Here is a 16,050-nt window from a genome sequence, read left to right as displayed (position 1 = left end):
CAGAGACAGGCTACAAGTGTCTTAGGTTCAAGTTAGACAACTAATGTCTGGGTTAGTGTTCATGACTTCATGTTTAGGTCATCTTAATGGTTAGTCTCAATGCACACACATTTTCCGTGCTTTCCAATAGTTTAAAATAGTTGTATTCCACTGTTAAATAACCTGTTCAATACAAACGTGCCACTTGTGAAAATGAAATAACAGTTCTGTGAACTGATATTTGTTTAGTGAGCTTATTAGAGGACGTTCCCTGAAAGATTGAAAAAGGTCAATGAAGATGTCAGACTTAACTATTTGTTAATAATTACATACGGAATTTGTGTGTGTGTGTTCCAAGTGAATCTGCGGCCCCCTGGTGGCCAGTACATCAATTATGTGGCCCCTACCACCATCCAAGTTGCCCATCCCTGCTCCAGATAATCCTTCTGGCTTCTGGCTAACGCCGTTAGCTTGTCTATTTTGTTCGCCGTGATCTTGTGTTGCCCATGATGAGAGGGGGAAACATGGCTCAGATCTCCTTTTCTCTAAACATGGATCCAGCTCTTGTCCTTCTTCGCTTGGTTAAACCGTTGTGACTCTAAGACCCCATGACATCACAGCCGGTATTAACATCTCATTCAAACATGCCAGGACTCACAGATCAGCTGCTCTGCCGGAGGCTTCTGTCACTGCTCAAGCTTCAGAAGCTCTCGGAAAAACTGACGCACACACACTCCTATTCTAACACTCTGTCATGCAGAGCCATGGTGGACACGGAATGTAAATTCAATGGAAACTAAATCCTGCTTCAGTTTAGGAAAGTGGCAGAGTATTTAAAAAAGAAAGAAGAACTAAATAAGACTAGAGACAGTTATGTGATTGGATCGAACCATCCCGAACACCAATCAGGCCAGCAGGGTAAAGGGCAATGGCCCCTTCCCCACTTCCTTCCCCCTAAATCCAGGGCAGACGACCATCTTTGTACTCAGTGTGTATTGTGATCTAAACTACACACTCGTAGTACATAATCTTTGCAGATATCTAAATCGGCATCATTGCTGATTCAAATAGCTGCAAAGCGTTTTAAACCTGTATTAGCTGGAATGGACATCATTGTGTCAAACTGATGGACCTGTAACCCCCCGCTAAAATGCCTGAATGTTTTTTTTTCTGTACTGTATATTTTCTTTTACTACAGCCTCCTAAGATTCAATTGACTTTCTATATTTAGCATCCATTTACACTTTTATCTACTCCTGCATATGTCACTGTTATTTTCCTTAATTGCTTTAGGCAACAGTGATATACCGAATAATTGATTTATTGATTGCTGTGTGCTAAAGGGAGGGTTGTTTTTGTGATTGTAATATATTGTTCTTTATGCTCATGCTCAGGTACAGACCAGATTGTCTTTCATTAGAAGATAAATTAAGCCTGGAGTTAGTCTCACAGACTCTTCTCTCCGCAGCATATACCGTGATCAATGCACCGTTAGCACTATGGCCATGTTTTGAAGCCACTTGATGGCCAGGCACAGATAGCTAGTATCAACAAATGTGAAGTCTATGCCAACCTCATGGTGAGCAAAGAGAACATTGTGTATCATGTGAATGCAGCTTTAGCATTACTTTGAACTCTGGCTGGCCTGGATCTACATGTAGCCAGAAAAAAACAATACATATTGGAATACAATTAACTCCCAATTTCTTTCTTTGTGTTTGCTGTGGGAAGAGACACGGTTGAAGCCTTAATTAGAGCTAGATATAAACCCTGTAAATATTTACATTCACACAATAATCCACTCCACATCAGCAGGCTTACTAGATACTAAATCTGATGCTCTGTTAAGAACACATCATGTTTTTTATAATGGAAGTAACCTGATCTACCCATTGAGGGTTTGGTTTTTATTTATAATTTGGATTTTAGACTTCTTCTATGAAAATGCACATGTCTTTAGTTAGAAAACGATTTATTTAATTTTTCTTCCATTATAGTTGCTGTCCACCATTCCATTGAGTTCTCATTACAACTAACTGCTGTCACTCACCGTTCAATTCCTCCTCTGCTCCAAACAACGTAGTACTTCAATGTTTTTCATTCTCATTTGTTCAAAATGAATTTGAAACAATGCAAAGATAAGACAAGTAAAACATCATCATTTGTTTTCATTAAAAAGACAGGGGTGTGCTACAAAATCCAGTTAAAGTATCATTTTGCTTCAAAAGAAGAACAAAAAGATCATCGCTAATATAATTATTTGACACATAAATGCGTAGGCTATCATATGGTGATTCATTTCTCAGCTTTTTCACCGCCTTATTCAAATGCACATTGTGCATCATTGAGCAGGCCTTGCACTCTATTATTCAAATGTTTCTTGGTCAAATTGGAAAATGGCTCATGAATAATGCAAAGTGGAGGTCAATGAGTGAAATCAACTGAAGAGTGAAAGTGTCTCTCAGTTCTGAACCCTGTCTGTGCACCCGTCAGAGTCGGTTGCGATGTGAACGTTAAATGAACCTTGGTAATGGAGCCGCACTAAGTGACTGTGTGTGATTCACAACAATCACCAAGGGGACATTTCCACTGCAGGGCCTCGCACGGCTTAGTATGGTATAGTTAGGCCTTGGTAGGCCAGGCTCACTTTATGCTGCGTTTCCATTACAGTTTAGTAGCTGGGGTAGTAACTATAGTAACGCAGTGTAGGTGGAGCCGTGACGTCATCTTCAATGCGAACCACAGAAAACCAACATCAGCCGTTAGCTGTTAGCCCTCAGAGATCAACCAGCTCCTCATATCTGTTCAGAAACTAGACAAAAGTGAAACAAGTACAAACCACAGACTGTCTGTGTCATGGTGAATACAGTCGCTGCTTTATTTATGTCTGTATAGGCCGTTGTTGTGAGTGTGGACGGTCGGAGCATATACTGCGTTAGCTTAGCCAATCTCCATTTAGACAACACGCATTTTAAAAGGTTTTTCGCCTGCCGTCTGTCTGCAGACTTGCCAAAGCTTTAATTCATGGTTTTACTAACCGGTATCAGTATGTTGTTACTTCGGCATCATTTTGAAACGTGTATTACAATCATGGTGAAATATGTTCATTTTGTTGTAGTTGTAGCCCCCTTGCCAGCGATTCTCTCACTAGTTTAGCATATTCAGCCCGGTTGTTGGCCCGGAAAGAACCTGGATTTTGGAGAGCCAGAAAAACTGTGAAACAGTACCCGTTAGCCGGAACTACCCCTAGTGGAAACGCAACAAAAAACGGGCCGGGTTTGGCCCGGCACGCTTAAACCGTGCTACGCGCTGCAGTGGAAATGCGCCATTAGGCTGCGGCACGGCTGGAAACTGCACTGAAACACAGTGAAGCAGAGACAGGAAACATGGGATGTGTTCACATCATCCCTTCTTCCCATACAGTCTCCTCATCCCTCTCACCCCCTCCTCTGTGTCTCCAGGCCCCGGCCCCCCTGCAGACCAGACGGTGGTCATCGAGGAGTTCCGCTACCTGTCCCAGAACATCTTCGTGTCTGTATCCGTCTTCGCTGGGTTGGGAATCCTGCTGGGAATCGTCTGCCTCACCTTCAACATCTACAACAGCAATGTCAGGTAAAAAAGCTCAGACTTACTCGGTATGGATTAGAGGCCGAGCTATAAGCAGAGATGGGAAGTAGTAGAGTACAAATACTTTGTTACTGTACTTAAGTAAATTTGTCTGGTATCAGTACTTTACTCCACTACTTATTTTTTACTTTTTACTTTTACTTCTTACATTTTGAACACAAATCCCTGTACTTTCTACTTCTTACATTTTGAACACAAATCCCTGTACTTTCTACTTCTTACATTTTGAACACAAATCCCTGTACTTTCTACTTCTTACATGTTGAACCCAAATACCTGTACTTTCTACTTCTTACATGTTGAACACAAATACCTGAACTTTCTACTTCTTACATTTTCCAAACAGGCTGGTTCCTTTAGTTTGAATGTGTGTTTGGTGGTGTGATCATTATTATTTAGAGTCATTGCGTGCCTATTGATTTGAACACGATCCGTGTATCCATCATTTCCTGGTCTTCTCTAAAGAAGAGGGACCAATGAAAACGTTGTCATGTTGCCGTTGTTCAGCATGGAAACATTCATTAGCTAACAATGACATTATTGTTCTATTAATATAAAGGGAGGTCAGGTACTCTTTAAAACAGCTGCTAGTTATGGGTACTTTTTACTGAAGTACATTTCAAAGCCCTTATTTATTTACTTTTACTTGAGTAAATAAGTTTAGTCAGTACTTCTACTTTTACCAGTGTATTTTTAAACACAAGTATCTGTACTTCTACTTGAGTAAAGGATGTGTGTACCTTTGCCATCTCTGGCTATCAGACCAGTTTGATCGGACTGGACTATGTGAGTAAGAAAGGGCAAGAGACAAACATTTGAATGGCCAAACATTCCCCTGGCCCTTTTTGAAAATGTAATTTGGACATGTACATATCTAGAAATGCAGAACTCAGTGTGTATGTGTGTGTTGCTGCAGGTACATCCAGAACTCCCAGCCCTACCTGAACAACATGACTGCAGTGGGCTGTATGATGGCTCTGGCCGCGGTCTTCCCTCTGGGCCTGGACGGCCTGCACGTCAGCGCGAGACACTTCCCCGCCGTCTGCCAGGTACTGGCTAAAGAACATTATTATTGGATTTCAAACTTACTGAATATTGGTTTAATGTGGAGATAGGCATGCAATGTAAGGTGAAGACTCAGACTCATGGTGAAGACATGGTGCAATCCTCGTTGGCCCAAACGTTCCGGAAGCCAAATATATCCTGGTGAAGCCATATGTTTCCATAAACACTGGAGATGCTCTTTCTGAATACTAAGTAACTGTGTTAAAATAAGAAGATTTGTACTGGACTTAATTCCGGGTTAGGGTTAGGGGTATAGTTAGGGTTACGTTTGTAAGGAACCTGACGTAAAGTTACTCAGTGTTAACTTTTGGGTTTCCATGGGATTGATTGATTGATTGATTGATTGAAAAGTTTATTAACAGCTTGTATATTGGGTACAGTACAGTACAGCTCAAAACATACAATTGTTAAGGGGATGCAGACCAGAGAAAGACTTTCGTCTTGTTTACATCAGGGTCCCCCATTTCCAATTCATCATATCATTTAAGACATATAAGACATATTTGACATACAGATGGCTTATTTACAATTTACATACAGGTGGTTTTTTACATACAGATGGCTTATTTACAATTTTCATTTTAGATTTCGTTCTAATACATCCTAACCGGACATTTAAGACATACCAAGTCTACAGATATCCAGTTAGTAACAGAGTCTAAAATGCGAGTATATACATAGATGGGGGGGGGAAGCTGTCCATTGTACGACAGGTTGGGACACCTCGGTAACATCCTTTGTCGTTGACCTCGTAATACTAACGCTGGCCACTTGAGGTCACTGCCTAAGAATAAATGTATTAATGGATGGTAAGAAGCCATTTGCACGTAAGACGTTTTGGGTCGTTTTTCATGGGCGGCGTTACATACTTTCGCGTTGCACATCATAATTGGTGTGACTCTAGGGTTATTTGCTCTTACAATAATTTTCCCGACTGGCTTGTCAAGTGAAACTGAGAGTCGAGGTAATGATCGCTAAGAGAAATTAACCCTGACGTTTTTCATGGCAGTCAGAAATATATGCTAATTTAAAAGTTGTTATCTCTCAACCTGCAACCGGTCCATCTCATCAAAGTTGTCACTTTTTTGTGGCCTTTTTCTGATTTGACATTTTGTACAGGTGGCTAAAAAGCTAACTACAGTATGACAATGATGTGAATGATTAAGCTAGGAAGAGGGCATCCCTGTTCCTGATCCTGCATATAAAGCTGTGATTCGTCAGTTGTTTTCACACTTGGGTGAAACATCCATCAAGAGGCACAATACCAGATCTATTTGAGTCATCCCTAAACTAAAACTAGATGTGGAGGGTGACTCACATGTCTGGCACCAGGATAAACGTGGTGTCGGCATTCATGCAGTTCACCTGTATCCCTATTCAGGAAACCATTTGTATTCAATAAATTATAGTTCAGACCATAAAATGACTGCAAGGTAGGGATACTTTTGGTAAACTAGTTCAGTCCCCCTAGCTCTTATTACATGTGAATGTTTCATTCCCCCAGAAATAAGATCAGAGCCAAACCAAATCCTTTACGCAAAGGAAGAAAATATTTAGTTTTAACCCCAGAAATATTCTGTTTTTTCAAGTCTTTAAGCTCACACTGTACCTCATGTTGTCAGCTGATAGCTGAGTGCTACAGTAGAGGTAGACGTACAGTGCTGTATTACGGAGCACAGCTTTGGAGCTTATGTTCATTTCAAGGTCATTTCTGAAGGGCTATTAAACTCAAACAGGGCTTAATGAGGCTGCATATCTGAAGAGCTGATTTGATTCATCTGTTTGATTTATTAATCAGTTTAATTATACCGTCTTTCATATATTTTCCTCTTTGCTAGTTCCGCCTCTGGCTGCTGGGTCTGGGTTTCAGCCTGGCTTATGGCAGCATGTTCACCAAGATCTGGTGGGTCCACACCGTCTTCACCAAGAAGGAAGAGAAGAAGGACAAGAGGAAGGTAAATGTGGAAGCTATGGATTAACGTTCCAGGAGGTAACTATAAGTCCACCCAGAGATCTTTATGCCAAGTGAAGGAGGGTGGGGGGGGGGGGGGGGGGGGGGGTTGGGTTGGGTTTACTTAATCATCATCCCAGTCAGGGGCGAGCTCCACTGCCGGAGATGATTCCACGATCACTTTCTGCCTCCAGTTGGCTCGCTGCTGGCCCTCCAGCGTTGTGAAGCATCTATTGGTCACGCTGCCTGCTGTAAACATGGCAGGACGTCCCCATCCACACCACAGGCTACCAGGTTTTTTTTTTTCAACCTTTGGAGCCACGGTACATTTTTCCCATTAAAGAAATCCCACAGCAAGTTACAAAATGACACATTGTAGCTTAATACACTTGTTTTCAAGACAGGTGTTTGGTTGGAGATGACGTGTAAGCTCAATTGGGACCATGGCACTATAGCAGGACTCATCCCAGCAGAGAGATACAGCATGCCGATGATTATTATTATTATCTTTAGGGTGAGGGAGCCTATTAGGCGGATTCTTTATATAAAGGCTGTGGACACTGACGGAGACCACTTCAAGCCACTTTACACCATGCTGCTGTGGCTCTTCAGTCTGAGGGTGGAGCAGACAGAGGGGATCTCTGAGACTACGCCACAGTTTGCTGTGTCTGAATCACACCTCCTTAAATGTAACTATGTTTTGGCTGCAGAGATAGAGGTTAACTGATTGGCCAGATTTGTTTTTTTGGAGCAGACAGGGATATGTTGCTTTTCACCAACGAACATCTAACAAAGCTCTTCTGCTCACTGTGTTCTCTGTCACACTCTAAATGAAAGAAGGCCAATGCATGCAACAGTTTCATTTGAGGCAAACTAGAAGTTTACTTAAAATAAGTGCAAAAAACACTTTTTTCAGATATATTCACTTTGAGTAAGTCATACCATTGTAAGTGCTGGTGAATCAGTTACAAGGCCTAAATTAACTTTTGAAGAGCTTTTTTTATTTGTAGAATTTAATTACCGAGGTACAATCGAATTATGTGTTTTCAGTCTGTGACGGAAGATCTGCAGACTTTCTTCTGTCCTGATGTCAATGGGGAGCTGATTCCACCATTTAGGAGGCAGGATAGCAAACAGGCGTGTTTTTGAGGGGTCCCTGGGTCCCAATCACAGTGAGGCAGTAGCAAGCTGATTGGCCGATGCAGAGCAAAGTGCACGTAGTGGAAGGGACGAAAACGTATCTCCAGCTCTAGTAAATGCCTAGCCCACTGTTGCTCTATATCGTACAGGAAATGAAAGAAATAAAGAGACATGTTTCCATGCTTTATTGGCGCCTTTGTTTACCTGTTTGAACATTAAAGCATGTCAACATGTCACAGTAGAGACACACAATACAAATATGAACCTGAACATGAGCAGAATAGAGCCCGTTTAACAAATACTCTGCTTCTCGTGCTGTAGTTTGAATATTGCCTAAGTCCACATTTCAAAGTTATTAGGTTAGACTGGCACTAAACATTAGACTAAAACAAATGTAATTGTGAACATTTCCGAGATATACCCAGCTTTATCTCTGCTCTGCCTTTGCAACGCTTCCTAAAAGCACCAGCTGGCGTGAAGACTGGATAAGATTGTGCTCAAAAAGAAATATTCACTCCAGCTGAATAAACAGAAAGCTGTGATTTTATGCAACAAAATCAATATCCACTTTGTAGCGTTGGAGCTGTTCCCACAGAATGTGTCTTTCTTTAGGGCGAGAACATAAAGGTACACCTTTGTTTATTATCGACTGAGTGAGGGTCTCTGTCAGGCCCGCTGCTCCCAGGCCAGATTGAATTGGTTCAGTTAGTGATGGATCATTGGTCTCTCTTCAGCTCAGACCGCTCTATTTATGGCTTCATAAATCTCTCTCTCACACAATCAGAAAGAGAGGATTTGTGCATTTTTCTGATCCCTGCTTCAGTGACCACCCCCCCTGTTCCCCCACAGCACCTGGAGCCGTGGAAACTCTACGCCACGGTCGGCGTCCTGCTGGCCATCGACATCCTGCTGCTCATGCTTTGGCAGATTGTTGATCCTCTACATATCACAGTGGAGGTATGATCACACACTCCTCTGTTATTTCTTTAGAACTTGCCAAAAACATTAAATGTCATTAATTTCTTTGTTACAACAATGGGGGTGGGAGACGTGGGAACCACAGAGTTGTTGGTTCAAGTCCTGATTGGACCAAACAATAAAGAAATGCTAATATAATATGTGGACTGCTAGCTGGAAATGTATCCTCTGGGATTAATAATAATATTAATATTGTATTATTATTATTTATTCCTTTTTTAAATGAATTGGTGTTGTAAATATTATTGACAGGGTTGACTGAGCAGAAACAAATAATAAAGCAGGTTTTTCACATTTGAAAATTACATTGAAAATTTAAATTAAAACAAATTAAATATTAAACATAATTAAATGAGGAATTAACTTTTTACAATTATTTTCTGCTACATTAACATATGGATTAAAATGATTTATTAATTTAAAAGTTTTTCAACAATTCAAGTTTAATGAAGTTATGTGTTTACATTACACAATACATTTCAGTTATTTAATGTTCCAAAACGCCCAGTAAGTGTAAGAAGCATATTCATGTATTTTTCTATGTTAGATTTTAATGATTAATTTGGCAGTATTTTACGCAAGAGTGTAATATTCTGATTATTCTGTCAGTCAGGCCCTTTTAATTTTTAGGGCAACAAATAAAAACTCATAACTTCCGCTATCAATTATTCTGTAATAATCTTTCTTATTATTGATTCATCATTTCATCACACACAATACTGGCAGTCAGAATGAACAAAAACTTCAAATTTGAAAAATCTGGTATCTGGCAAATATATCCAAATTCTCCATAATGAATGACGATATTGGTTACAGTACAGATCCTATAAATAATAAATGTTGTTCCATTGTAATTAGTTTCACTCATTTGAATTTTGGCACTAATTAAGCATTTTTAAGCCAATTTTGATGAACTTATTATATTGAAACATTAGCAGACACAGACTTAAAATAGTCTCACTTGAGCAAATGTACTTTCCCTAAATCAAAGATGTCACATGTACAGTATTCTGTAGAGGTTGTAGTGTGTTGCTTCTCCTCACCTGTGTGTTCATGTTGTGTGTGTGTGTTAAAGAAATTCACCAGAGAAGCCCCCAAAGGAGACCTGGACGTCCTGATCCAGCCTCTCCTGGAGCACTGCAGCTCTGAGAAGATGAACACCTGGCTGGGTGAGTGGAGTCAGTGGACATGATGTGGAGAATGTCCAACCACTGGCCTGGTCTATAAAACTGTGTGTGATGCCCTCAGGTGTGGTGTACGGATACAAAGGCCTGCTGCTGCTGCTCGGCATCTTCCTGGCCTATGAGACCAAGTCCATCTCCACGGAGAAGATCAACGACCACCGGGCGGTGGGCATGGCCATCTACAATGTTGCTGTGAGTAACACTGTGTGTGTGTGTGTGTGTGTGTGTGTGTGTGTGTGTGTGTGTGTGTGTGTGTGTGTGTGTGTGTGTGTGTGTGTGTGTGTGTGTGTGTGTGTGTGTGTGTGTGTGTGTCTGTGTCTGTGTCTGTGTCTGTGTGTGTGTGTGTGTGTGTGTGTGTGTCTGTGTCTGTGTGTGTCTGTGTGACCTGTGTTTTTGACTGTTGGAGCCTGCGGTCTGTCTGTCTGGGCCATCTGGACTGCGTTTGGTAGTCAGCTGATGCTGTGGGACAGAGGATGAACTGAGGAGTTATACAAAGAACTGTTTCATGTGCATGTCAGCCAAAGGCACTTGTCCCCCCCCCCCACACACACACACACACACAGAAGCAGCGTCCTTCCTGGCAGGCAGTGGACACAAATATGCAGGACAGTGACATGACAGAATCAGGCCGGCTCAAGGTGACCAGCGGTTAAACTTGGATACTTGGTGCACTGCATGTCGTGAACCGAGAAAACTTTTGCGCTGTCAACTTCAACCGTATAGTATGTTTGTAATTTCATTTAAGATACGGAAGTAAATTCAAATGAATGCATCTTGGTGTAGGTTTACACAGGATAAACAGCGGGCTCTAGGCTGAAAGTCCGGTGTTTGTTGGACCCTGTGTGTGTGTCACCAGTGTGCCTCTCTGCAGGCTCTACACACTCAGTCCTTCACTTCCGATCCCACAGCCCGGCCTCTCTCAGCAGGCAGTGACTTTCTCTCTGACCTCCTCTCTCCCTCTCACACTCCTGGGGTGTGAGGGGGGGCTCACCTCCAGCCCCCTTTGTTGGGTTACATGAGACGGAATGCGGCCTGTGGCTCTGCTGTCTGGGATTTGTGACTAAATGATGACAACGCTCGGCAGCGTGCCCGGGGAACACAGAGCTGGAGTGATGTGTCCTCATCATCAGGGACACGGTCACATGACACACGCCTAAGAGACATGTGTTTCTCTGTGCACACACATGCACTTTGTTTAAACGTATATGAATAGCGATTAATTCAATTGACAGAACATTTATTGGCGACTATCATTTTGAGTTACTTTTCAGGTTATATAATATTCCATGCCAACTACAGTATGACCCAGCTACAGCTTCTCATTGCTGAAGAGTAGTTGTTTCCTGCATTGTTTTATACAGTAATTTAGTTGGAACGCTGATACAGCATTCCAACTATCTGTTATGCTACGCACAAAATTCTTTATTATTCCGCCGGGTTATTTTGCACCTCTTCTTCTTACATTCTTACATTCTTCTAGATTACACATCGCAGAAACTCCGTTCAAACATCAAAACATTCAGCTCGGTCGGGAATCGATGGCTATTACTTTTCTCATTCATAACTTTCATAATTCCAGAGATACATCCCATAATTCATCACATTTTTAACATGGAAGTCAATGGAGAAAATCTTCTTGAACAATCTTCATGCAACTTCAACTGCTAACTGTTCCTTCATACTTTCACTCAGAAACCTCATTCTAACTTTAAAATGTTAGACATCTTTCTGACATTATTCGTGTAACACAACTTTTAAATCTGATTCGTACTTTTAGAGATATTAAACATTGTTCAGACCTTCTTCAGAGTGCGTGATGTCACCGCTAGAGTGGAGGACAGATTTAATTTTGCCTTCATATTTTCTTTTAAACCGGCCATAATTCCCAAACCCTACATTCCTGAGACATCATTTTTCATGAGAAACGTAGGAAAACATCTCGTAGCTTGAAAAACAAAAAATAATTAAACAAAATGCCTCTTGAGGGCATGAAGTGTCAAAAACTTTCAACATGTCTCCATTAAAGCCAATTGTAAATTCAGCCTCATCTCTCCCCACCACAGCAGCCGCACACCTTTAGTTAATCTGCCAAAAAGGCCACATTATTAACCCGAAAGTACACAAAAAGTACAGTTCAGAAGCTCAAGTTCCTTGACATGCTTCACGCTTTGAAATTTCACCGATATCTGTCACGGTTCTTCAACAAAACGTTCACATATAAGAGGTTTATCTCTCATTCAGAACAATGCAAATGCTCTCCTCTCACTGATTACTGCACATCACCATGGAAACCTTTGATCTCTGGACACGTCGTTAGCTCAAATATAAACACCTGTGTCATGGAACACGATGATGTCATAACTCCAACTGACATGCTCAGAGCAGCAGACTTCAGATAATGGTTAATGGTCCTGCCCTCAACAGCTCTACGTCAATTATGGGGTGTCATCATATGCCGTTTCCATGGAAACGCATCCCTCGCCATAAAACACGATGTCGCTGTAACTCCAATGTACACGGTCCGATCGCCCCCCAAACTTCGCTTGTATATCACCGGTCCATGCCTCAACAGCTTTACGCCAAATCTGAGATCTCACCATAGGCTGTTGCCATGGAAACGCATCCCTCGCCATAAAACACGATGTCGCTGTAGCTCCAATGGACACGGTCCGGTCGTCCCACAATCTTCACCTGTATATCACCTCTCCATGCCTCAACAGCTCTACGTCAAATCTGACATCTCACCATATGCCATTTCCATGGAAAGGCATCCCTCGCCATAAAACACGATGTTGTCGTAACGCCTATGAAAAGGGTCAAAACAGCACCAGACTTCAAATAATGGTTAACGGTCCAGCCCTCAACAGCTCTACGTCAATTATGGGGTGTCATCATATGCCGTTTCCATGGAAACGCATCCCTCGCCATAAAAGACGATGTCGCTATAACTCCTATGAAAATGTTCAAAAAGTGCTCAAACTTCACATGTGTGCTAACAGTCCAGCCATGAAGACATCTACGGGACAGTTTTGAGATTTCTTCAAATGCCGTTGCCATGGCAACACAATGCTCACCATGAAACACGGTTTTCTCATAACTTCAGTGAAAATGCTCCAAACGGCCCAAAACTTCACAGGTTTGGTAACGATGCAGCCATCAACGCATCTAAGCGTATTATGGGATGTCATCAAATGTCGTTGGCATGGCGACAGATAATTCGCCATCAAGTTAGTTCAAAAGTTTGCAGTTCAAATATTCTGCCGCTTTTCCAAGCCTTTTTACTTTCTTTTCTTCTCTCATCACACATTCAAGCCCCCAGTGTTCATGTATCATTTCAATCTAAATTCTTCACTTTCTTCTTACACATTACATTTCAGCATAGCAGTTTAGCGTCAGCTTTTCAGCATAAAGCATTCCCACTAGCAATTTCTTCAGGAATTGCATTCTCTAGTTGAATACTGAATCTCTTTTTGATTTTAGACAAAACAAGAAAATGCCACGTTAGCATGTTAAACAGTGATTGGCATTTTAACATTTATTCTAACATTAAACACAAGTAACAATAATCTGAGTTGCCAAATGTGTGGCCTGGCAGCTTCTGGATCAGGGACAGGTGAGGTGTCATGGCACCTTCCTCACTGCGAGTGGGACTCAGGTTCCCCTCAACAAAGACACGCCTGTTTGCTATCCTGGATCCAAAATGGTGGAAAGAGCTCCACATTGACATCAGGACAGGAGAAAGTCTACATGGCTTCCATCCAATCTCAAAACCCACATGTTTCACTTGGCCTGTCCTCCTCCAAAAAACGACCAAATAGGTCGATTGTTCAGCAGCTTATTACGACCTATACTCATGTTTGAAAGTTTAGCACCTCTAGTGGTCGTGTAAGAAACAAAAATTGGCGGCATATGGGCTGATGCTCCCGTTGATTGCAAACGCTCCGGAGGGTCGTATATTCACAACTAACCCTCTCTGGAAAATCCTAAATTGTAGAATAGTTTGGCCATTAAAATGCTTTTTGATTAGATTTCTAGCGAGAAGTGTATATTGTACTTTTAGAATCCAGGTCCAATGGATGTGTAGGATCTATAGTTTGATAGATATTACGAAGATGATTTGAGGTCTCGCCAGGAGAACGTGTATATACTACGTCTTTCCCCTTTTCTATTGACGGCAGCGTCCATGTAAAGTTGGCGTCAACCCTCACGGGGTGAAAACAGTCTTTCCGGTCTCGAAGTTTTCATAAGAAAACCGGAAGTATTCCCCTCACTGTCAAATGATTTTACAGTGATATCCGCCATACTCATCCTTGAAAAAACATCAGTTTATCCTTGTTAATTACACAACATTGATTGGTTTAAATTGTGTACAATGCTTTTGTATTTTTAACCTTCGATTCGGAGAAACAAATAGTTTTTTCTGAGTTTAGGATGGCCGAAGACACTACACTACCCATAATCCTCAGCTATCGTTTGGGACTACAACACCTGCTTTGCTTGACAAACCCCGTGATTAGTCCTCAAGCTCTGTGATTGGATGTTGGAGTGGCAGTGCGCCAAGGTTACACCGAGCGTCAAACAGCTCTTTGAAATGGAATGAAACCACGGCAGACTATCCAAAACTGGACTCGAACGGGTCCAGCCCTACCCACCACCCCCCAGAACTACACATGCTGGCTAATTGTGTTTCGCAACATGTTCTATGGCACGTCTCTACTGGGAATTGTAGTTTTAAAAGACGTTTTCGTATTTCCCATAATTAGAAGTGGCCATTATTAAACTGTGTACACCCCTGGAGGTTTAGGGGATGGGAACACATTGGTGTTATCAAATTTAAAACATATAATTAATAAATGGGTGAAAATGGCTTGTGTCCATAATGGGCAGCATTAATATATACCCATATGACAGCTAAGGTCAGAATAGCTTTATTTAATAGCTGGTCTTATGTCTGTTAATTGATAAGCCTGAAACATGCACTTGTCAAGGTTCAGAGGCAAATTTTGCAAATATGGCAGTAGCCATCGATCATCTTAAGATAAGATATACTTTATTGATCCCAAGTTGGCAAATGTTTTTGTTACAGAAGCATGTACAACATGCAATTTATTGTTACTTTGTAATTCTACTCCACTACAATTCAGAGGTTAACCTGGTATTTTTACTCCACTACATTTATTTTACAGTTACTTTGCAGATTCTGATTAATGATGTGAAATATAAACAACCCTTAAAGCAGACTTTAGACGTTAAGTACTTTGTCAGGCTTAATATTTATCTGTAGATACCCCCAAAGTGTTTTTCTTATTCAAAAGAAGACCTTAAGGTATTCTTTAATGTTTAAATAAAGCCTTATTAGTTTGTCTGTTTTGCACATCCTCCTGTTAATATCTTTGGACGTCCTGCACTAAACTGTTTTATTGTAGAGATCACTACGGTATCTTCTTGATATTTTCTATTCTATATTTCTATCATTGACCTTCTACTTTCCCCCTATTTTGTATGTAGGCTACTCTTAATATTTACATTTTTTCATCAAATATAACATATTCAACAAAAAAATTCAATAACGTGCTTTAACCACTAGGTTAAAAAACTGTCAAGTTTACAGTGTAAACACAATAAATTATACTTTCCAGTATATCAGAAAGAAATCTAATCTCGCTAGAAATCTAATCAAAAAGCATTTTAATGGCCAAACTATCCTACAATTTAGGATTTTCCAGAGAGGGTTATTTGTGAATATACGACCCACCGGAGCGTTTGCAGTCAACGGGAGCACTAGAGGTCGAAAACTTTAAAACGTGATTATAGGTCGTAATAAGCGCTTGAACAATCGACCTATTTGGTCGTATGAGTTGGAGGACTTGTTGGTTTCACTGCACCTTGGCCAGACAAATAAATCAAATATTAGCCCTTTAATTAATTTAGCCCATTTGAAACTAATGCACCAGCACTTCCAATGGTCTGGCTTATGTGAAGAGATTATATCAGCATTGTTCTTGTTGTTCTGTGTTTGTACCTTTATGGCTTATTGCACTTATTGTAGGTCATTGTTGATACACGCGTCAGCTTCATGAAATATAATGTAATGGTGGAGCATAAACACAAATATCACAGTGAGAT

At 41.0% G+C, this 16,050-nt stretch overlaps 1 protein-coding gene across 1 annotated transcript in view; it reads left to right on the top strand.

Moving 5' to 3' along the window:
• The window catches only part of gabbr1b (gamma-aminobutyric acid (GABA) B receptor, 1b), an 87,726-nt gene that overhangs the window by 56,302 nt on the left and 15,374 nt on the right, over window positions 1–16,050 (top strand). The window contains exons 10-15 of the mRNA XM_034124733.1: window positions 3,441–3,591; window positions 4,523–4,655; window positions 6,510–6,626; window positions 8,612–8,719; window positions 9,816–9,909; window positions 9,989–10,116. Coding sequence (XP_033980624.1) covers window positions 3,441–3,591; window positions 4,523–4,655; window positions 6,510–6,626; window positions 8,612–8,719; window positions 9,816–9,909; window positions 9,989–10,116 — 731 coding nt within the window. The remainder of the gene's footprint in view (window positions 1–3,440; window positions 3,592–4,522; window positions 4,656–6,509; window positions 6,627–8,611; window positions 8,720–9,815; window positions 9,910–9,988; window positions 10,117–16,050) is intronic.

The sequence above is a fragment of the Trematomus bernacchii genome, unplaced genomic scaffold (assembly GCF_902827165.1).
Source record: "Trematomus bernacchii unplaced genomic scaffold, fTreBer1.1, whole genome shotgun sequence".
NCBI classification, from domain to species: domain Eukaryota; kingdom Metazoa; phylum Chordata; class Actinopteri; order Perciformes; family Nototheniidae; genus Trematomus; species Trematomus bernacchii.
Note: the sequence above shows the minus strand (reverse complement) of the source record. Positions and strands in the feature narration are given on the sequence as shown.